This window comes from Molossus molossus, unplaced genomic scaffold (assembly GCF_014108415.1).
Source record: "Molossus molossus isolate mMolMol1 unplaced genomic scaffold, mMolMol1.p scaffold_m16_p_15, whole genome shotgun sequence".
NCBI lineage: Eukaryota > Metazoa > Chordata > Mammalia > Chiroptera > Molossidae > Molossus > Molossus molossus.
The window spans coordinates 48,290,008-48,313,476 of record NW_023425350.1 but is presented as its reverse complement, the minus strand read 5'-3'; the positions used below and the strand labels follow the sequence as shown (position 1 = coordinate 48,313,476).

The 23,469-nt window shown below is 44.2% G+C and overlaps 1 protein-coding gene across 3 annotated transcripts in view; it reads right to left on the bottom strand.

Moving 5' to 3' along the window:
* Window positions 1–16,890, bottom strand: part of MEIS1 (Meis homeobox 1) — a 177,297-nt gene extending 160,407 nt beyond the window's left edge. For all 3 annotated transcript variants that reach the window (XM_036263293.1, XM_036263291.1, XM_036263292.1), the window contains exons 1-6: window positions 16,658–16,890; window positions 14,570–14,796; window positions 12,621–12,762; window positions 12,060–12,110; window positions 11,234–11,284; window positions 9,666–9,812 (exon numbers count right to left, since the gene is read on the bottom strand). In XM_036263293.1, coding sequence (XP_036119186.1) covers window positions 9,666–9,812; window positions 11,234–11,284; window positions 12,060–12,110; window positions 12,621–12,762; window positions 14,570–14,796; window positions 16,658–16,669 — 630 coding nt within the window. In that variant the 5' untranslated portion in view covers window positions 16,670–16,890. The remainder of the gene's footprint in view (window positions 1–9,665; window positions 9,813–11,233; window positions 11,285–12,059; window positions 12,111–12,620; window positions 12,763–14,569; window positions 14,797–16,657) is intronic.
* Between the last annotated feature and the right edge of the window lie 6,579 nt (window positions 16,891–23,469).

Sequence of the window (23,469 nt, the reverse complement as noted above, 5' to 3'; positions counted from 1 at the left end):
CAGTAGAGGAAGAACAATGCACCTAATTGAAATGGCAGGGTAATTTGGAAAATAAAATTGAGTTGCTGCAAATTCCAAATTCCAGAATAAAAATGTTTATACTCACTCAAATGCAGATTGATACTGGCTTTGAATAATTATCAGACTAAAAAATACTTGAACACCAACAAGACATTTGATATGCACAGAACAAGCACAGTCTACGTGTCTCTATTATTTTGGGGCAAGGAGATGCAAGACACAATGAGTCTGATATTTTTCCTGGTGATTTTGTTATTGAACAGAGCTGATAAAATCCCACAATAGGCCAAGCCACCAAATACACAACCAGTGTTAAAATTTCCACAGACAATATTCTTCAGAAAATGTATAACACATTAATGGACAGGGAAGCATGCTGAAAGAAATGATCCTGCTACTCAGTATCTTTCTTTCCCCCTCAAAGAAATGAATTTATCACCAAGATCAATTTAAAATGTAAAATTCCTGATTCTCCTTGGCAGACACTAGAGCCAAAACAACTACGACAATTACAATAAAAATGGAAAAATGCACTTGCATCTGGAATTGTGAAGCACAAACACGTAATGATATTTATCTGCACATTGAGGGTAACCTCATTATCTACTTAGGTCTATGCCAATTTCGGCAGAGAGGCCACCCATATCTGGCAAAGATAAATTCCATATGCTCTGCAGAATTATAGCATATTGCCTATAAATATTGTAAACAATAGACTGTAAATAAATCATACATTTATCTGAACTGCTCAAGAGCGAAGGGCAGGGTGGCTACTCATGAGATGGAGTCTCCTATGAACGAACAGTTTCAAATAAAGGTAACCTTTAATGGTGAGTTAGTTATCACAAAGTTCTTAAACAAATATAGTCTGAAGTAGGGGGGTTTAAAACAACTCCAGATCTGGTGGGAACTTTCAAGTAAATGTTCCCACTGAACCCAACATGCCCCATGTAATGTTGCTGCTGAAATGTCTGTTCTGATTGTAGCACCATAGCTAATAGCACCTTACCTATTGGCTGCGATTGTTAACCCTCTCTACATTACTGATTTTCATGATCTATGAAATAACTAGATTTAAAATGTTATGTATAAGCTTTTGTCCCATGAAATACACAGGGCTGTTGTTTTATTCCCCTTCAGTGTAAAAAAAAACGTTAAACATTGCAGTGACTAGAAAGGAAGACTACCTTAAAAAAAAAAAAAAAAAGCCACCTTCACTAGCCTGCTTGGACTTTACATTATAAAACGTGTTAGTCTTACCCCCAGAATACCCCCCTTTTGAAGCCCTACAGATACAAATTATTTCTATTTCTTGCAAATAGTCTAAGTATGCCTTTATAACCTCAGACATTGTATTCCGTTTAGCTGGAAATTAAGTTTTCAAATCACTAAGGAATAGTCTCTGAATAACAGAAAACACTATAGGTCACAGTTAATTATAGTTTGTCTATCAAATTAAGTTAAGGTTCGAGAACACACCCAAATAGTTACAGAGATATTAAGAGGAGGTTTATTGTCGAAGAAATTCTTATTCATTCAGCTTCTAATATTTTTAAAAGAAGAGAGATAAATAAGCCTTTTACAAGTTGGGATGGGATAAAGAAAACTCTAGTTTACATCAAATTGTTCCCTTCATTGTCCTTTGATGACTATGTTGATTTCATTATAAACTTCATTTTCTAGAGTTTCATAATAGTCATAAACACACTTCACTTTAAAGAGTTTCTATGGGACACAATGTGAATGCAAATGCAGAATAAAATGCAAATCATAGAGGTCTGGGACCAAATATGGACTATCAGTTAAGAATACAGTCACTGAAAACAAACACTTAGGCCTGAAGAGGAAGAACAGAAAGGGGCCGATATGAATCTTTGTATCAAGTGCTCATAGCCCTGGGGAGGGCAAACAAGAACAACGACGATGTTTGGTTTTTCACCTAATTGTCAAGCACAGGTTGGGAATATTTGATGACTTTGGTCTCCATTCATTCCCATTTTAAAGTGAGTAACATTTTTCATCTTCACAGGAAAAGAAACCCACATGTGGGTAATAACACACAAGGTACTCATAGGGAAATGAGACCTAGCAAAGTAGTTCAAGATCAGATGGCAGGCACAGGAGGCTTAGCAAACAGTGGGAAAGAAGTGATCAGAAAAAGAAAAAGCTGTAGTGCTGCCTTGCTAAATAATAACCAACAACCCAGATATTTATAACAAATGAATAATAAATATGCTATCATTTTACATTGCGAAGAATAAGCAAAAGATCTTCAGAAATGGGAATTCACCAGCAACAAAAATTAATTCCAAGTTAGCATATATCATCAGGGGATAATTCTAGTATCACTCATAATGTTATTTATTTACTAACTATTGTTGTCTAAATAAGTCAAAATAATGTATGTTTCAATCCACTGTAAAAGTTAAAACTTTGTATTGTGTCCAAATGAAAAAAAGTAGCAAGACTATAAAATGTTGCTTAAACTTGTTAAACTCATAAAAAGTTGTGGTGGTTTTAAAGTATTACTTAGTAAACTTATTAGTGGTAACAGTATTTCCTTTCTGTGAAAAAATACAATTTCATTTAAGTTTTTTAAATAACCATAATATTTCCTACTCCAGGTTCTTTACCTCATGATTATAAATCCTGTTAATTGTAAATAGACTCATGAAAAGTATCAAGGGAAGAATCAATTGTAGAAGTATATTTTTGAGGGTTAATGTAAAATTTATTTTCACAACTTATTTGTTTACCCTCCATCCATTTATCGTAGTGCAAATGTCATGAAAAAGCCATAGCAGGCTTATTGCACATCTTAAAGAGAGTTAATGACTTAGTTCTGGTCATAATTTGTCTTTAACTGTATATACTCATGATACCAATAAACAACAGGTGTATAATTCAATAATGTAGAAATAAGCTTATTTCGCCAGAGAATAATGCTTTATGGTATATTTTAGGGATCCAGAACCAAGAAGTAGAGAAATATAAAATAATTCCAAAAGATTTGCACTGCGGTGTTTTCCTTTTACAAGAACATATTTCCTAGATTAAGAAATGCTTTTTGGAAAGAGTGTTCTGAGGGAGTCTAGTAAAGTGTTGCCAATTGCTTTAATTCTGCACACATGAATGCATTAAACTGATTGAAATTGGATTCTAGTGACAAATATTCAAATGGATACATTCTTGTTTATTTCACATGGTATCCTTTACACCGTTTATTAAAATGTCAAATTTATAAGTATGGAAATCCAGCAATTGCCCAATGCAGGTATACTTCTAGGAGAGGTTGTTTAAGACTCCTAAAAGCTTTCCCAAATTTCTGTAATCATGAAATCACAGCACGTTAAATTAAGGATAGAGTGAAGAAGTCCCTTTATCTGTTACACTATACCCACATACTCCTCTGCTTGAATTTTTCAAATCTGATTTTATACAGGCAACGTTCATTTATAAATATTAATAGTAAAATACCCAAACTTTTGCTGGATCCCCAAAGTCCAATTTTGGAATTATTATTAAAATTCAAATGGGGAGGCTGGATTTTACAACTTAGACCCTAACTTTTGAAACAGGTATTATCCTGACATTTCCTGATGAGTACGAATACCAGGCCCCACGTGATTTACAACAGTGTTGTTTTCCTTGGGATTCTGAAAACCTTTAAGTCTAACATCTGCACAACTGTCAGCGACACTGTCTCACGTCTTCTATTTTTATTTCTCTATTTGTAGAAGAATAGTTTCCCCTGGTTTTGATGTAATTTTTAAATATTAATTGTTTGCACTCAGGAGACATAGAAAAAAATTTTTTTTTGTTTCATAACATAAATTCAAGTACTACTTTCATACAAATATGACAGATATAATCCAAAAAAGACCGCATAAAATGTTACAGTTGCAAACATTTAAGACTGTGTAACAAAAATGACTGAGCATGGTATCAGTTTACTATCTCCCTGACAGTGGAGTCAAATAATGTTGAATTATAGACCTTCTTACAGGAAGTCTTACTTCGTGCCCATTTTTGATCATCTCCCTGCTAGGCCCTATGAGAATTTGGCTGAACGCCAACTTTCCTTTAAACGTTTCTGTATACATACTTGGGTTGTGTTTGATGATTAAATGATCATTTATTAAAACTTGAGCATTCCACATTTGTTTGACAGGTTTACTTTTCAGAAGAAAATATTGCTATTGCAATGGAAAGCATAACATTACCAATATAAAAATACTTCATTTGAATTCATGTTGACAGTATTTTCATTTATGACAAGTGTCTTAATATGACTTGTTATGCATTCTTCACAGTTTCTCCAACTCCACCTGTGAGGGAAGGATCCTAGTTTTATACCAGTAGGCCTCATGGTAATACTTTAGCCTATCTGCCTGGCCTTACTAAACCTAAGTTTCTTCTATGGGACCACAAGTAGTCTTTGTTTTTAAGAGTATGGAGTTTTACTGCATAATTTTCCCCTCGTCATCCAGCAACAGCTGTGTTTTAAATCTTTGGGACTATGACAAACATTTTAACATTTAAACATACGGGTGTTTGAAAACATAATGATTTAAAATTCATTTCTTTTCAAAGTTGGATAATTATGGCATATTTCAGTTACTTTTTCAAAAGCAGAACCCATATTTTAATCCACTTTTTCTTCCTTCTCCTTCTCTTCTTCCTCTACTATGTAAGCTTCTCCGTGTTTTCTAATAAAAGTCTCTACGTTAGGACTGATAGCAATAGTACACACAACCACTCTATATATTTCCAAATAGTGAGCAATGGAGTCATTCTGGTGAGAGAAGGATTGCTCTCTGAGTGACCTATTGCCACAGAGCTAGTTAAATCATGGAACAATAGTTACTGTTATGGGGCTTTACTTTGTACAAAGTAGCATTAGTATCATTGCTTTCCATTAACCATGGAACTTGCACTGGGGACAGTGGGGGGGTGGGCTCCAAAAAAGGAGTAACTTTTGTTATATTAACATTTAGAGTTGGAGACATTTAACAATGTAATTGACCTCAACCTACTGGTATATACTGTACTTTTTTCTAAAATGTTTTTCAAGAGCCCCTATTAAGAATCAGTACATCCCTACTCTGCCATTCACACACAAATACACACGAAAAGACAATCAGAAAGTAATAATAAAAACACACCTAATAAACAACTAACTTTTAATTCAAAGGATTCTAAGCAACACAGGGCCTAGAATGAACATCCCAATTAGCCAGTGTAGTGACAAGCAGTCAACACCTTATTATTTAATCATTAAAGAGAATCTTGCCATAATTTCCCTTTGACATATTTCAAAAAAGAAATTAAGAGTGCACCACATGACCCACAACAACAATCAAAAGGAAAGGTAGATAATTCTAAAACCCCATTGCTTGCAAGGCCTGTGGACTGAGAGGTTCCAGGATTAAGGCATTAAGTGGGACCCTATGAAGTATTTACAATTTAAATAAGATGTATCCATGTGTAAGCATTTAGAAGCAAACTACCTAACAATGGAACCATTTTCCTGTTTCCTGATGTTTGTGTCCAGCTTTCTTATTGGATGAAAATAAATTGCCTGCATTTCTAGTATTAGCAAATATTCAATGGCCTTATCCATTCTCTCCCCTACCCCCCAAACAGCAGATCCAGTTCATCAAGGGCATCAGGCTGTCCCTTGCCCTTCCAACCCCATCCCTGACCATAAACACCTCTCCAAAAGACAAAGCTTAAGTCTCCTTTAGATGCATCTTCGTCCCATTTTGTAGGGAGAGAGTTTTTTCAGTTACGTACAAGTTCAGTTTTAAGAACCTTTACTTTAAACTATGCGTGGGAAGCAACATTTCGTACTTTTAATGTAAAACAACCGCCACCAGGGTTCCCTGGCACACTTGGGAAGCAAAGTTCACTGGCCCAGGCTGCCCTGGATATCTAAGGCCTGGAAGGCTGGCCTCTCCAGCCTGGGCCTCACCGCTCCAGCAGCCGCCCCCATCCCCTGGGAGCTCACCAGCAGTTGGCATTTAACCTGCCTGGCGAGCGTGGCTTTCTGGTTCCATCTCTGAGAGCCACATTTTCCCTAGATGTCAGGGACAAATCTGGATTAACATGCAACAGGGCGCTCAGTGCAGCCCGGCAGCCCTCGCCCAAGAGCTGTTAAATGCAGATTCAGCCGAGGATCCCTCGAGAGCTGCTGCTGAATAAAAACTGTACTCTAAAGGGACCATTTCTTTGCTTGTGGGAGAACCCGGACTGGCTCCCAAGCACAGGCCCAGCTAGTCCCGGTCGCTAGAAGCCGGCGTGGCCACCGGGGAGGTGGCCTTAGGGGCCCGAAGACCTTTCTCTCTCCCGCCCCCACCCCCGCCCCTTCTTGGAGTGGAAAATGCTTAGATTCAGAGAGGGGGAGCAATAGACAGCCCTGGGAAGACTTCATTCGACGGCTCCTTCTTAGAGTGCACCCTGGCGTCTGTCCGATGGACGGCCAGGCTCTTCCCCGCCTAACCCCTCTGGGTGGCCCCAAGTCCACTCTGCATCGCCAAACACGCGCCCCTCCTCCCCTCAGACCTCCGTCTTTCTCCACCCCCAACCAGGCTCAACCTTCGCTTCGACGCCTGGCACCCAGGTCACCTTCTACACCCACTCCCCGGTCGCAGCCCGGTTCTCATCCTACACCGAGGCCAGGAAACCCTCAGGACCCTAGTCCTCGGGCATCGGGAGCGTCTGTGCCCAGGCCGCGAACGTGACCGTCGGGAGAGGGCGCCCGGGAGGGTCTGGGAGCGGAAATGAGGGGGGGAAGACAAACTGGGGGGTGGGATCACAATTTCTACAGGCGTCTTAATCTGATAAAAAATAAATAAAAAATTTAAAACCAACAACACTACAAGGCCAAGTGGATTTCCACAGATTTAGCCTTCTGGGAAACCAGCTGATATCAAAGTCGTCGATCCCAGGTCCCTGCGCGAGTGGCAGCCTTCACGCCCTCCAAGGAAAAAAGTAAAATAAAATAAACCATGCTGCCAGCAGACCCTAGAGACAGAGGGGTTAATGAGCTAACGAGGCCCAGCGCTCGCACCACACCTGAAGCATCTAGTCCCGGAGCGCACCCTCCGCCGGGACTCAAACAGGCTGGGCCGCATTCGCAGACAGGTGGCGAGGCGGTCCTTTCTGGGCCTCGCCCCAAGGGCGCCGCATTAGGGATCCAGCGCCCCCAGGGACCAGCGATCCAGCTCCTGTCGGGAAAACTGGCGCCCACCTGGCGGTCCTAGTGCCTGGTCATTGCTCGCCATCTCTCAGAGCAGGGGACACACTCCTCCTGCGCCCCGCGCCCTGCGCTCCCCGCTTCAAAGGGAGCTCAGGCACACTCGCTCCTGGCTCCCAGGAAGAGGTCAATTAGAAAGAACAAACTGGGGTTTGCTGCCCTCGGACCTACTGAGACCGAGGTGAGCAGGAGGGGTCTCGCGAGCGCGCCCACGCGCACAGGCCAACAGCGCCACCAGCTCAGCCACAGCTGTGAAGCCCCCATATGTGGCGGGGGTGGGAGGCACGCTTCTTATTTTATAGGTGGGAGAGGAGAATAAAATGTGTATTTTTCCACCCAATAGAAGTGCCTACCAATCTGCATATCTCAAGTTAAGGTAATTGGGCAACAAAAGTTTACCGAAGGAGTAGGGGTAAGAACTTAATGATGGCATATCAATTTTGTAGCCCCCCAAAATACCCCATAACTTCGGCCCTTTGTCTTTGACTTTAATAAAATAATGCTTCGTTGAGAAAATGGGGTATAAATCTTCATTTTGGAGGCAATTAAAGTGTTGATTTCATTCATGCCCCTAAGCGATTCTTGTAATTTGCTCAAATAGCTTTATGTACCCAGCACTACGAAGCTTTTAGAATCCCATTTTCTAGTTAGGCTTGTTGGATTACAATTTTTATTCAACAGCAGCTACCCGAGAGTTCCTCAGCGGAATCTGCATTTAACAGCTCGGGGCCAGGGCTGGTGGGCAGAGGCGGGCGGGAGGCCGGCAGCCGGCGGCCGGCTCGGGAACAGGCCCGGCCGGCAGCCGCCTGCCGGTTTCCCACCTCGGCAGGGCCGCGCCAGGGCTGCGCGGGCGGCCTATTCGGGGCACTCGTCTACACTGCCCAAAGTTTGCAACTTGCCTCACACTCGTGAGGAGCCGGCGCGTTGGCGCTCTTACTCGGCTCTGCCTGCCCTTCACTCCTCCTGGGGAAAGGAGGATTCAGCCTCTGTCGCGGGAGTCCCCCAGAGAAACCAAAGCTGGGAATTCATTGTAAGGGTGTGACGCTGAGAGAAGAAAACTTGAAGTTGACACCAAGGCCGAGGAGTAGGGCGCTCGGGAAAGGACTCCGCAACATAGCGGCTGGTCAACAGTGATCATGGCAGGGCTTGCAAGGGGAGCCGCAGGACTGGCGGTCCGGGGGCTTAACAAAGGCAGGCTGATCGCTCCCCTAAGACGGGACTCACGTGCCAAGTCAGAAAGAGAAACAACTCTGGGCCTTCGCTCATATAGGCAGAGACGGAGGAGGCCCACAACTCAAATCTCCAGACGCGTTGCAACAATTCGCAACGGAGAGCTGTCGTGAGCCCTGTTTTATCCCACCCACTCCTCACGTTTTCACTTTCATGCTATTTTTGCAACTCCTTTGGACCAATCCAGACACACAGCGACTGGACAAGAGAGAGACACTGGGAGCAAACAGTGGTGTTGGGGTGAGAGAGGGAGAATCCCCCTCACACCCCAAATAAAAGTCGTCCCCACTTAGCAACGCAGCCAAAGAAGGGCGTGGAGGACAGGAGAGGAGGGGGCGAAGCAAGCTAAAGCCGGCAGTTGAGAGTCAAGGTGGCGTGAGGTCCCCCCACCCGCCACACCGAGGGAGTCGTCAAAGTGCCCTGATGCTGACACTTCCAAAAGCTGCCAACTCAGAGGGCCCAGAGCACGTACCAGCTGGAGGATGAGTAGAAAGGAGGAGGAGAAAAGTCCATATTTATCAGTTTTTATGCCCGCGGCCTGGTCTTATTTTGTCTATGAAGTACAATGAAATGGGCGAGCTCTCAGTGAGCACTGCACAAAGCAATGTTCAGTGAGGTCTAGAAGCGGTCGGCCGAGGAAAACTGACAAGACAGGCTAATGAACCGTATAGACAGGGAGAAAACAGCCAGCATTTGGTAGATTTCAAACCCTGGCTGTCTTTCTTAGACCACCTATCTTGGGTTTATTCCTAATAAAATAAGAAATAAGCAGACCCTACTCTTTTCTTTTCTTCAAGATAGAAGGGAGGGGAGGGGGATGCTCCAGAACAAAGCCCCACAATCAGAGACGGTCACTGGCAGTTAACACTCCCATTATTATAGAGGGTAAATAAAATAAAGACAAAAATTAAAAGCGACAAGAAACAGGTCAAGTTTGCAGGCAAAGCTTTTACAAGCTCATCTCTCCAGGTCGAATCCCAGAGCCAGCCTTAATGAAGCAATAATAGCCACATTATTCAAAAATTTTCATTTCGATGGAAATGTATCTAAAAGGGACTTAATCATATGCAAATAATAAAAGGAAGTGGTAGTGACCCAGCAAGCAATATGCATACAGATTTTTTTTTCAGGGATGTTGAAATTGAAAAGCACATACCTGGTCGGTTAGATTTGCTGATCTTGTTATATCTTCACTGTCTGATTTTGATCCTCCTTCTCTATCGTCTATCACCAAATCGATAGGCATTTTCCCTTTCAAACAGCTAATATACCGGTGGCAGAAATTGTCACATAATTCGTGTACCTACATTATGACAGAAATAAAAAAATGGAAATATAATCAGGAGTGCATAAATGACATTGACAAGTGCAATCCACCCCCCTTGTGAGATCCAAACTTCCAAATAGGGGAAACACAGGGCAATTGTCCTCCAGAGATCCCCAGACGCATCCAGAATTAGGAATAACTTTCTTTTCTTGCAAAATAGAGATATCCCAGAAAATTGACAGTGACAAGATGATTCACAGGCTACAACATATTCAACACCCGTGTTAAATTCATCTGTTTCCAGGGCTGTGGCCATTAGAGAGGTGACCTGCGTGGGTGACATTTAAGGTAAACTATTTAATTTCATCCAGTTACTTTAGCATAGGTCTTTTTCCAATATGTCTAAGGAAAATGCATATATATATATGTATATAAAATTTGATATACATTATATACATATTCAAAAGACCAGTACTGTGATGGCATAGGATATATGCCTGACAACGCAAGTCCCCATAATATGTGTAATTAGGGTTTCTAACCATAAGAAGCATATTTTAGGATACTTCCTTTAAAAAAATAAAAGGAAATCAAATGGCCAATAATCAATATATGAAAAAAAACCTACAGCCACAAAAATGTATCAAATTGATTTTTTAAATAAAAAGGAAAAAGATTGCTTCCAAATATTTAGGTGTAAGTGGAGTGGTCTCTTACAGGCCCCAGTCATCACTGACAAGCAAAAATTCACTAGAAACCCCAGTGTGTTTGCAATTTGATGTTAGTTTGAATTACAATGCATTAAGTTTTTATTGCTGAGATTTATAGAACAGCTAGCAAAATTGTGTTATCCCACACCCTTTCTTGAGTGGAAGGTGAGATGTGTGCAGGATTTGCGGATTCAAGAAATTGACACAACTATCAACTCTGCTTTGTCTCTGCAAAACATTTAATGTGTCTCTCCCACCACCTCCTCCAGACTCCCTGTCCGCTGCTCCTCCTCCCCCCACCCTCGGCTTCTCCTCTGTGTCTGACCTGCCTCTGCTCTCAGACTGTTCCACAAACTCACTAAAACTAAACAAAACTTCCCCCCTCTCAAAGGTAGCACAGAAGAAGAGGAAGAGAAGAGACCACAAAGGTATATAACCTGTGAAGCAACTCACAAAAGCATTCTAAACATCAAGGGGGATGCACAGAATTGCAACTATTTATACAAAGCCAGCAAGGTATTAAGAATGAATACAAGGCTAGGGCGTTTGTGATCCTGGTTTTAGTGGCTGAAATTGTAATTAAACTGCAAAGAGAAATGGACGCTAAGATTGGCCTTGACACTAATTACCAGAAAGAAAGACATTTATGCAAATGTTTCAGAAGCCTGAACTTCAGCCATTCTGAACCCTCCCCCATCCTGTGTGTTTGGGGTGAGGGGCAAAAGGAAAAGAGGCTAGAGAAATTACCTTCTCTAATTCCAACAGATGAAACCTTAATACTTGTATGGCTTGAATCATCTGCAAAGACACAAAAAGAATGAGCACCCCATTCCTAGTTTGCAGAAAATTGGCTGTCACAGCTCTAGCATCTCCAACTCCCCCCTCCCCCCAGTAAATAGAGTTATTTTGATTTATGGCAATAACACTAAAACTTAATAGCAGCGACCGGGTACCATCTAGAGGTTTATATTTCTTAAGGAGAAAAAAAAATAGCTAAAACAACAACAAAGCATCTAAGTGGGGATCATAAACACTCTCCTCCCCCACGGCTCTCTCCCCTTTCTCAGCCCCACTACCCTCACCCCACCCCCAAAGGGCTACAGCCCTTGGACGTTTCCTTGGAAGGTGTGCACAGAAAATAGTCCCCAAACTGTGGCTTTTAGCACTGTAAACTTTCTGATGCCTTCTGCACACCTCTCAGGCAAACTGGTGGTTAGGGGCTCTTGCCCGGTCGCTGCCCTCGTGACGCGACTGTGAGGGCTGGGAAGTCCGCAAAGTTTAAGCACACACGCTGACAGGCCGGAGATAAATCCCCGCGCTGATCAGAGCTGCGCTGCCCGGCTGTCATAAAAAACAAAAGCTCGCGTTTCTCTGCGCTGCTCGCCCGGCCCCTCTCCAGAAAAATTTATTTCCCGGGGATCTTGTCCCGGACCACTTGTCCGTGGACGGAAACCTTTGCAGCCGACCTTCAGCAGCGGGAAGACCCGTCTAGAAACCTCAGGGCTCTCCAAGCAAAGCTGGGGGGACTGGGGGGAGGGGAGCTGGGGGAGGGGAGGAAAGGGTCAGCTCTTACCAAGTTATCCAGTTCTGGATTAGAAGAAAATAGAGGTTTTTCTGCGCGAATCTAAATACAAGTGAGAAGGGGGGGAGGGGGGAGAAAGAAACATTTGAAATCTGGTCGCTTCCCTAGTTTTTTCCCCTCATTACACTGTTGGGGCCAGGATGTAACCTCCTGAAGGGACTCGGTGACACCGAGTTCGTCCCGCGCAGAAACACTTGAACGTGAATCAAATAAGCCGAAAACAAGCTCAGAGCTCAGGGTGACTTCTACCAGCAGCTCCGCTTCTAGAAGAGGCTGCTCAGCGCGCCAAGTCCAAGGCAGCTCCAGCACGTGGTGTTTGTGATTTTATTTTGTAAAGGGAGCTTTTTGCACTAGGTTATGGAGCTTGAGTTGGGATAGATATGGGCGATTTTGAGTCACCCGCAGACACTTATATAGGAGGAAAATCTCAGGGTAGTTGTAACAGGCATGGCTTAGAGTGGACTAGTTGCTAGTTACTCTTGCAAATATGCTGGGTGAGGGGAGGGAGGTCCCTTTTTTCCCTTTACTATTTTAAACATTTATTTTGCTGACCTGTTTGGCGAACACGGCTATATCTTCATTGAATGACTCTGACGAGCAGACGTCCCCGCCCGCCACCCCCGGCTCGCGGGGGGTACAAGTAGCTAATTCACATTTCTCAAAAATCAGTGCTAAGAGAGGGAAGAGGGGGTGTCTGCAAGAAAATACAACAGTCACAAACAACACAATGGTTAGTCCCGAGTCAGGGAGAAAAAGGCGCCCAAGAAAAGCAGCCGGAGGAGCTGGAGGCAGGGACCCCCTCCCTGATTTTGTCATCTACTTTTCCCTCCCCCTACCCCCCACCCAGGTGACTGCTCGCCTCCCCTTCCTCCTAGGGCCCCGAAGTTGGAGGCCCTAAGCCACCGACCGTATCTGAGGATCAGTTCAGCTTATCTGGCCGGAGAAATTGGTAACATTTGCTGAGAATAAAACCCAAGCAGTTCCAGCAGCCATTTTGAATTAAGTTTCCCACCCGACCAGCCCTCGTCCCTCTGCTGCACATCCAGGACCTGGAGGAGGAGAAGCGGCTGGGCGTAGGGGCTGGGAGAGCGCATTCAAGTGGGCTCCTTCAAGGCAGCCTCGCGAAGCCCAGGCCGGAGATCTCGGTGGCAGGCGCTCAGCTAACTTGGGGAAAGGACCTCTAAGGCTGCGGGACGGGCTGTCAGGGGGCTGCACCTACCGATCCCACGCCATGGCCCTCAAAGAGCAAGGAGGCGCCTCCTTGGCTCCCTGCACATTGTTCCTCCCTTCGCGGATGACCCTCACCACCCCCAAAAGAAAGTTCCTTCCAATGGTCCTGCGGGAAAGCCTGAAAGCCTTTCATTTTGTCTCTGCAGAATGGCAAGGCAGCTAGTACTGCGAGGGGCCTAGATGTCGCTTATCTCAGCCCAAAACAGAAGGGGGAAAAAGCTTCTTCTAATGCCCAAGGAGGTGTCTCAAGTCTTTTATTAGCTCTCACAGCCCAGCTGGGAATTTAACAGTTCGGGGTCCTTTTCAAAGCTTCCCCAAATGTTCTGTCCCAGAGCCTAAACCATTTGCAGTTAAAGCTGCGGAGAGAACGCTGGGATTTAAACAAGCCCATCGCACAAGGACCAGAAAAATAAAGCAGAAAGGGTGTGCAACGGGGGAGGGTCAGTGTTGCATGATTTTTTCAAAAGAAGAAATAAAAGTTGCTACAAAGTTAAAAGAGGCCCCCAAATTCATCAGCACATAGTAGGCACAAGGGACTTTCAAAGGATTTTACCAGTCCAGTGTCTGGTGGAATGGCCGGCAGAAGACGGTGTGAACCGCAGACAGAAAACAACACGGCCCATAGCACCCTGCATCTACTTCTAAATCCTGCAGGTTTCGCCTTTGATCACAAAATTCTAAAACGACCAGAAGTTTCTTAATGTCTGTTACAATTCAGATCGAGCTCCTCTCCTTCATTACAGTGGTCAAACTTTCTAAATGCAAAGCTGGTTCCCCCTGCCTGACCTGCAACTGTTCTGCCTTGATTTTATTGTGCGGTGGCAGAGCCAGCATACGGTTGCTGAGTAAATTTAGCAAGTCAGAACAATCAGTGGCTTAAAAGATTTTCCCTTAAACTAAAAGTTTCGTTCCAACACAAAGGCGCCTACAGTTAGAAACCCCCAACGCTTTCCCAGAGCAGTGCAGCGAGCCAGGACACCAACCCGCTGAGAGAGCAAGAGGGACCTGGGGCAACTTCTCCTGCACCACGACCCTTTCACCGGCTCGGCCTCGGCATTGCCGGACCCTGGGCAGATGCGAAGCGTGCATGGAGAGGGGGGCGTCGGGGATGGCAGGCAGCCTCCCCCCAATTCTCCATGCAATGCGAATGACAAGCCACCAAGTAATGTATCCCTAGTCCAGAGAGCTCTGGCTTTCCCTTTACCAAGGGCAAAGGGAAACAGGGAAAGCACCGCGCCTCAGCTATTTAACCTGCTGCCCATTGTACCTACCCATAAATGGCATCTTTATCTCTCTTTAAAGCGTCGTTGACGGAGGAACCCATGCTGGGGGCCATGGCGTTGGTGTGAGCTGTGTGCGGGTACTGATGCGAGTGCAGAGGAGGCCCGTGGTTCAGGTGGTGGACCGGCTGCATGGATCTGGCCGCATGCGGGTCCCCATACATCGTGGAGGGGATGCCTACTCCATCCATGCCCCCGTAATGGGGTAGATCGTCGTACTGCATGACAAACGAGAGAAACAAGGTTCAGAAGGCCAGGCGGGCAAATGGGGGACCGGCAGGACACGGATCTTATATAATGTCAGTCCAGCTGGATCCTTTAACCTCCAATTCGGTGGCCTTGCATCTCTAAAGTTGAGTTGTTTTTATTAAAAAATAATTTTTAAAGTAAAAATTCTAGGATTCTCGGTGAGACCCGCCTAGGATGAATGATCTTGCCCTAACTTGTATCCCTATCAACTAGTTCAGAAATTCAGAACCCTTTAGTAAGAAAGGAAGGAAAGAAAGGGAGGCATTCTCCCGGAGGGTGGAAGGTAAAACGTGCATGTCTCTATAGGAGGAAATTCAAAATCACAATAAAACATGCCAGGACAGTGCAGAAAACCCGCCTAGTTTCACAGCCCCTTCTCATCTGGAGGAATTAAAAAAAAAAAAAAAAAAAAGTTACGATGGGAACAGCTACTCCAAGCACGTGAATTTAGACAGGCTTCTTATTTTATTTCTCTGCCAGCAAGAGGTTAGGCAGTCTTGCAAGACACTGCATTTCCTTTGCTTTCCAAGACAAACTCTGCTAAATTATACAAAACTAACTGGCCCCCTATTAAGTGAAACTCAGAGGAGGATAGCTTTTCTTGTACCTTACTGCTGAATTTAGAAGTGGGCAATTTCCACACCCCAATGGTAAAGAAAATCTGTAGTTGGAACAGTTAGTTATTCTATTTTCTCTACTCTTAAGAACTTTCTCCCCAGACTGGAAGTCAATGAGGCAAATGTTACTCATCAGGCTTAAAGCAAATTCAATAACAAATGCACATACAATCTCCTATCTTCCTCCTCTAGAAAAACTACTTTCATATTGATTGTCATTATTTTTGTGTGCAAACTTTAGCTATTTAGATTTTTCTCATTGGTTCATTCCAGGCAAGTTTTTTTCCCCTCAAGATTTGAAGGCGTTGAGAGTGAAATGATTTTCAAAGAAAAGAGGAATTGCCACTTTCATCTCCTTAGAGCCTGAGGTGTGAAAAGAGTTTGGAAGAACGCTGACATTTGCCTGAACCAAAGGAGAAAAAAAAAAAAAAAAAAATGTGTCAGCCTAGTAACTTTCTTTTGCAAACAGGGCTTTGAGGGCCAGGACACAAATTATGCAAGGAAGGCTTTTGGTAGACCCCCCTTTCTTTTAAGAAAGTATCTCAGTCGGGTTGTCATTGTCTCACTTTACTCTCACTACATTTCCATTCAAATAGGAATATTGGGGAAATTAGTATTGCATTTTAAAAGTGAGTAGCTAGTAGCTGTGTGCTTAGTATCCAATTAGTGCAGGGCTTGTCTAAGATGAACTTTCTAAGTATTACCTTGCACAAAAATCCAAGCACATTAAAATTACTTTTAAAAGATGAATGTTTTCTGACCCCAAGAAAACACTGTACTATGACAGAGTTATTGCCTTTAAAACACTAAATACTTCTAATGATATTAAAGATGAACATAATCAATAACATAGCAGAAGTTTCTAGCAGTTCATTTTAGTTTAAAAATAGCTCTAAACTTTTGCTCTCTGAACACTCACATTATAGCAGTAGGTATCTAGCCTTTTTTGTTGTTGTTATTTATTTTTTAAACAGATGATTGTCCCAGCTTGTATTTTTATTTATATAGCTGCTGGTTAGGATTCTACAGAAAAACATGTAACATACATAAGCCCACAAACGCATTGAATAAATACTCTTGCTTTAGGCCACGGCTTTAGGAGCCTCATTCAAAAAGACATAGAAAAAAAAGGAAACTTTTTAGCAGTGTCTTTCAGCCATGTTTCAATTTAATCTCACATTTGAGTTCCACAATTGTTTTTTAAAATACGTACCCTTTGCGCCATCGGCCTCCCTGGCTCCCTTCCTACTTCAACTTCTAATATATCCTCTTTAAGGCCAGTGTGAAAGGAAACAAATACGCAAACTCTCCCGGAAAAAAATTTTAAAAAGCAGGACGAAAAATCCCTTAACGTCTCCAGCAACGTGAGCTACTAGTCCCAGATCTTCGGTCTACGGGACCTGAAGCAAAGCGCCGGAGTCTCTGAGCATAAAAGCGCTCCGTTTCCAAGACAGCAGCGGGGGCAAAAAAAAAAAAAAAAAAAAAAAAGAAAAGAAAAAAGAAAAAAAAAAAAAAAAGGCAGATCTTCTCTCCCCAAAAAATCAGTTTGAAGGAAAAAAAAAAAAAAAAGAAAAGAAAAAGAAAAAAAAAAAAGCGCCCCTCAGACCCAACTACCAAATCTCATGGCTTTCTGCCACTCCGGCTGTCAATCACAGGCGAGGTTGTCAACGTGGTGAATGAATGATCATCCGCTCTGTCTTCTTCTGGTCAGAACACCTCAAATGTTAATATTCAAATGCACAAAGCCCTAGCGCTCGCTTCCCTTGAATCAGTCCTAATTCCTAATCAGTTTCTCTCTTCTCTCGCTCGCTCGCTTTCTCTTTCTCTCTCTCTCTCCCTCTTTGCAACTGCTGCACTGGAGGGAGATTAGAGGAGGAGGGTTAAAAAAAATGTCTGTCTGAGTTTGTCTTAAAGGAGCCACAATCGATGCTGCCCTCTTGCAGTCCCCGTGCGTGTGTAAAGTGTGTGTTGCACAGGCGGAGAGGTGGATTCCGACCAGAATGCTAGAACCCGGAAGTAGTGGTGGCCATAACAGGTCGCGTCTTACACAATGCATTGGGCTGCAGCAAGTAGGCTCCTCGGCAGGGGTGGGTGCGCGAAGCGAGCTCTGGCCGCACTGGAGAGGCAGAGAGGCGCTCCATTAAATCGCACGCCCAGACACAAACACCCACACACCCAGGGCACACGCGCACAAACACGACCGGCAGATCTCGGCTGCCAGCTTTATTTTCCGTATTCTTTCCTCTCCCTCCCCCTCCAGACTCTCTCCCCAAAGCCGACGCTTGAAATAAATTGGGAATAAATGCGGGGCAGGCAGCAGCGGGAGTTATTTTGCACAGGGCTCCGCGCATAGACTTCATGACTTTCCTCGAAATTATTGGGGTCTGCCAGTATTTTTCAGGGCGGAAGGGGGTGATGCGCAAAGTACTGGATTCTCCGAACTAAAGACTCCAAGTCGAAAAGTCAAAAGGGGAGCGGGGAGGAGGAGCAGGCGCAAGGCTGGGAAAGGCTCTGCTAAGGAGTCCGGAGAACGGAGGGTGGAGATAGCTGGGGCTTTCTGCAGATCCAGCTTAGAGTTTTGTGCTGTCAGAGGTAGACACCCGGTCCAAGAAGAGGAAATGCTTGCATTTTCTCACTTTGGGGGTCTGGACACCCCCACCTCCTAGCCCCAGAGACCCCCAGCCCCGCCGTCCTGAGCGAAGTGAGAGAGGAAGGGAGGGAACAATGAGCTGAGAACCTGGAATGTGCCCCCAGCGCCTGTTTACAAACACGAAGCTATTTACGATCGCCGGAAAGCGAAACCCGACGCGGGCTCGGAGCAGCCTGGACCTTGCGGGCGGAGCCGGGGCCGAGGCGCCGCGGGGAGGCTCTTTCTCCGATCCTCTCGGGACGAAGCGGCTGTGCGCCCAGGGCGCGGCGCGGCAGGGCCGGCGCGTTGGGCTTGGGCTACAGCCGCGCCGCCTTTGTCTTCGAGGCGCCGAAGGGCTCCGGCCGCTACGGTGCTCGGGCCTGAAGGAACCCAGCGCCCTCAGCTTTTTCCTGGCGACGCCCCGCGCTCTCTTCCCCAGCTCCTCCCCCCTCCAGCCCCCCACTCCGCTTTCCAGTCCCCCACCTGGCTCAGAGAAAACTCCCAGTGCCAAAGACATTCACATCAGAAGCTGAGGTATCAGACAAAAAGCTGCCCCTACCCATAACTCGGAGGCTCCATCCAGCCACTGATTTTTACTTTTCTCCCTTTAAATACCTATTCTCTGGCTTAAACAAAAAATTCCTTTTCTTTATTCTCCCACTCTAAGTTTGCCCTTTATTATGTTTGGTGGGGTTATTTTCGTTTTTATTTTTCAGCTCGCCCGACTCTGATTTGCCGAAATGGCTCAGCCTCAGCAGCTCGACCAGCGGGCTGGAAGGAAGCCTCACATTTTCAAGCAGGGCTCGCAGCTCGCTCGGCTCGGAGCAAGATCTTTCCCCCTCCCTCCAGCTGAAACCTCGCAGAAAACTCCCCCTGCGGTCGACTGGAAAATGAGCTCACCCAAATCTCGGTAGGCAGCGGTGGAGGAGGGCTCGGCCAATCAGGAGGCGCTCCCGCCAAGAAGGCCCCGCATTGGCTGTGGGGAAAATCAATTATCAAATAATCGATCAGCAGGGAGCTTCGATCTGCTGGGAATGCAAACTGCCAGTCCGGATTCCCGCCCTGATGGTGTCCAAAAGGCTGACTCTCTCAAAGCAGACAGCCCATCGCTCCGATCGCCTCCACCCCACCCCACCCCGCCAGCTGCACACCGAACCCTTACCCTAAAGGGCGGTGTACGTAGGTGGAGGCGTTTTGGAAAGATTAGGGGAGTCCTGTCCGCAGAGATTGTTTTGAAAAGGTTAGGAGTTCTAAAGTGTATTGAGGCCAACTTACACGCACTGTCTAAAAGAGAATTTTCATCAGTCCAAGAGGTTGGGCTCAGGTTTCTGTTAAGGGGGCTCTCGAGGAGCAGGGGACACAGGAAAAGCATCAGAACAGAGATCTGGAATCAGGTTCCACCGAGTGCATGAAGCCCCCCTAAGCGACCTATTGCTTCTTTTAGTACAGTGCACGATTCGGCGCCCAGTTTCCCCCCAGTAGTGGAAAGTGGAGTTCCCATAAAGACCAGCAGCTGAGTCTTCCCTGCCTCCTGCATACCACTCCCGCCTCGGCACTGTACCCGTCCCAGAGCCTCAGAGACGCTTTGCCTTGCAAGAGCTCCGACAGTTTAACCGACCCCCCCCCCCCCCCTTCCAGGATTCATATTCTCTCTCTCGCTCACTCTCGCTCTCTCGCTCTCTCGCTCTCTCGCTCTCTCAGTTTTAGGGTCTTTTACTTTTCTCCATCGCAAACATGTATAGAATTTTCTGGCGCAAACGTCCCGGTACATCACGCAGGAGGTGAAGGCAGGCCCTCGTGTCAAAGCCAAGGGGATCCAGGTGACTTACTAGCGCCTTTATGCTACTGCCTGACCTCCTCCTCCCACCTCCCCCACCCACTGTGAACTTGCAAACAGACTTTCAGGCCAAGATGGAACCTCTCGGTCTCAAGAAGGCGATTTCTCTGTTTATTTCTCGGGAAACTGCGCTGGCTGGGCCAGGGTACGCAGTCCTTTTACGATTACGAACAGACCCAAACTGGGCTGGCAGCCTGCAAGCCCTTTCCCGAACCCCAGCCCAGCAGACTTAGGCCAATACCTGAGCTCCTTCGGAGGGCCGCTCCCGGGGTAGGAGCAGGCCCGCCAGGCACCCGAGCGGCTGGTCGTAGGGGGAACCAGGGGAGGGGGTGTCAAGCCAAACCTCGACAAAGGCACATCTACGTGTATGATCTTTAAATGAAGTGTGAGGAAAATTGTGTAAGTATAATTTAACTCAGAGAAATTTCCTGCGTAATACATTTCGATGACCTTAGACTTTTAACAGCTCTAGGGGTTCTCAGGCAAGCTTGAGAACCAGCGTGGAGTCACCTCAACTCTGCGCCACATTCTCAAATTTGGAAAAGGAGGAAACTGGCCTTTACAAAATAAATTTTATATATGTATATGTACACATATATAATTTATTTTGTATTGTTGCTTTCTGCTAAATATTTTCTTTTGTTTTCTAGCAGCCATGAAAAAGGAAGGTTCAGGTAAGTTACTCCTTTTCAAACAACAAAAAATTCAAAGCTTTAGGAAAACTGTTTTACTCTTTATGATGTGTCAGATTACCTTATATTTAAATGTACTTTAAATGACCTACACACAGATTTTTCTTAAAAAAAAAAAAGTTTGTGTGTGGGCTTAAGGTACACTTTTATTAGTTTTGAAAAGTGTCTTCTTTCTTTCCTCCCTCTCCTCCTCCTTTCCATTTATAACTGTGAACCTAATGCTACTCCTAGACCTTTATAAGATTAATTCTGCACAATCAAGGGACTAAAACACGTTTACAATGTAATTACAGTAGTACAAATTGTTTGCCCAAACCTCATTCTGGATAAGGATTTTACAATTAGCAAACAGTTATTACAGTTGGGGCTTGCTGAGAAATTGCACAGAGGATGTCTAGAGTTGCAATCTAGTAGCCATAAAAAAAAAAAAAACTTTAGCAGGGCAGCAATTAATCACCTATTGAAAGGAAAAGGTAAAGGGATGGTTCTAGGTTTCTTAGTAAACTACTATTCATACTTATACCTGTGCTGTGACAGCACCTATCCTTAGCTTATTTCAAATACTTGCTTTTTAAGGCAATAGCACTTTTACCTTGGGAAAACTTGGCCTAGCGAAGGGTTCTGGCACTTGCCCTGGTTCTTGCACATGGGCCTTCCATACTCAGTTTAGTTTTCACATCCTAGGGTGTCTTCCCAAATATAGAGAAGGAGGACTTTAAAGAGGCAGGCCGGGACATAGGTCTCTATTGTTTACACCCTCTTGCAAGGAGGCGTTGAAAGTAAGTGGTGCCCCTTTAGGCTGTTGGTACATTCCTGACTGTGAACTCCCTTCTCATTTTCTGTTCTGCTGTAAGGAACTGTGCCTTTGGAAAGACCTATATCCTGAATTAGGCTTTTGTCCCAAAAGTTCACACTGATGAGTCAGCTCCCAAACCCTCAGAAATTAAAGAAGCACCTCTTAAGGTAAAATGTGTGTGTATTTGCCATCCCAGAATAAACAAAAGCCTGCTAATCAATCGAGTTTGGCAGCTGTGTTCACAGAATGATAAGGGTTTATCATCTGCCACCTAACTTTTAGATGCCTGTGAAAATGTTGGGATCGCTCTTTCGGTTGTCCTGTCTTTCGGTGGCTTGGGGCTTGTCCTATAAGAACTTTCATCCTCCGCATCTCATCGCCGCCCCCCCCCCCCCGAATTAGCATTTACATTTCAAAAAACAAAAATAAGGAAGAAAAGACAGTTTAAAGAAAATAGATTTTAAATCTAGTAGAGATAATAGAGGAATGCTGGAGATAAGAGCCTGGATTTGATAGGAGAAAGGTACCAAGAAGTCAAAGCTAATGAATGGCTGTGAGAAAAGTGAAATAAACTATTTAGAGGTCTATAAAATGGAGAAACTTGGTTAGGTGGTATGAAAGGGGGTTAACCAAGGGGATTAGGAAAGACGTTAATCAAGTGCCCCAAAGCAATCTGGGGCTGTAAGAACTGGGAGATTTGTTTACTGCATTTTGCTTCAGAAAACAAAGAATGTCTGGGTCCAGTTCAGAAGTCAATGAGAGGTCAGCTTAGGCTCTCTAACTGTCCAAGGGAAAATACCTAAGTCACTGTATTCTGACTGGATAATGCAAAAGTTAAGGGGGGAAAAAGGTGTGTGTGTATGGGGGCGGGGGCTGTTTTCCTTACTATCTTTCTATTTCAAATTATTAAAACGCTTTGGTCTCTAGAGGGGGAAAAATTACACTGGTTAACATAATTACTAGCTCTGACATTTTCAGAAGTTATAGAGGTCTTTTATTAATTAAATGGAGGGCTTAATAAAATATTCCTAATAAAATTTATGGTTGTCTTAAAACTTTCTAAACAGTGCTATAAATTCTTTATAAAATTAACTAGGAAATGAGTTATTAGCCCACACTTTACCCTCCCCCCACTTCTACATAAGGAGCGTCTGCAGAATGAAAAAGGAAATAGAAACCTTTTAGTAAAATATAAATATTAGCCCAAGTCACACATTGTTTTAGAAGAGGCAGAGTTTCAACTGTTATTTCTAATGACTTCATCCTCCAGTATCCTCCAAAAGCTAGTCACAAAACTTATAGAGAATTTCTTCTCCTTCTCAACTGCATATTGTATATTCATGTATATCTAAGCCCATTTGAAATACAAAGCTTAATTTTCTGGACTGAGTTACATGCTAACTTTAATAAAAAGCGGAGACCCATCATGCAAAATTACAGTTTGGAATTTTAAAAGTTAATATTGTAAATATTTTCTTAATAGAAAGAAGATAATTAAAAATGAAGTTCCTTGTCGTTTCTGTCCATTTAATTTCTTTAAAGGTAACCTTTAAATGATGAATTCTCAATTACACTTGCCTGTGTCCTCCTCATTTGTAACAGTTGGTGCATTATCTGAAGCAGCATTTTGTTGTGTAGATATAAAAGCTTTTTCCTATCACTACATTTCAAAACCTGGGTTAGTTATCTTAAGTTTTAGATACTTCTCTGCTTAACACTGGCTGGGCTGGCTGTTTAAAATGAACAACGTAGTCAAACACACTCCAAACCAAACAAAACAGCCTTGGTGGATTGTTCAGCAATTGAAGACTTGATCTTTTGTGCCGTCTACTGGACAATGGAAAAACTACAGCCTCTATGATTCAAACTTTTCTCTTGTCCAGTGTTGGGGGTGGGGGGCTGGGAAAGGAGATGTGATTTGGTACTGGGAAATAATGAGAGAGGGCCACAAGACCTAATTTAGGCTCACAGTACAGGTCTTGTGACTTCAAATATCTTCAAATCCAAGTTTAGGACTTTATATAAAGTATAGGCACACCTCAACCACTTGATTAAGGCACAAATCTAAAAC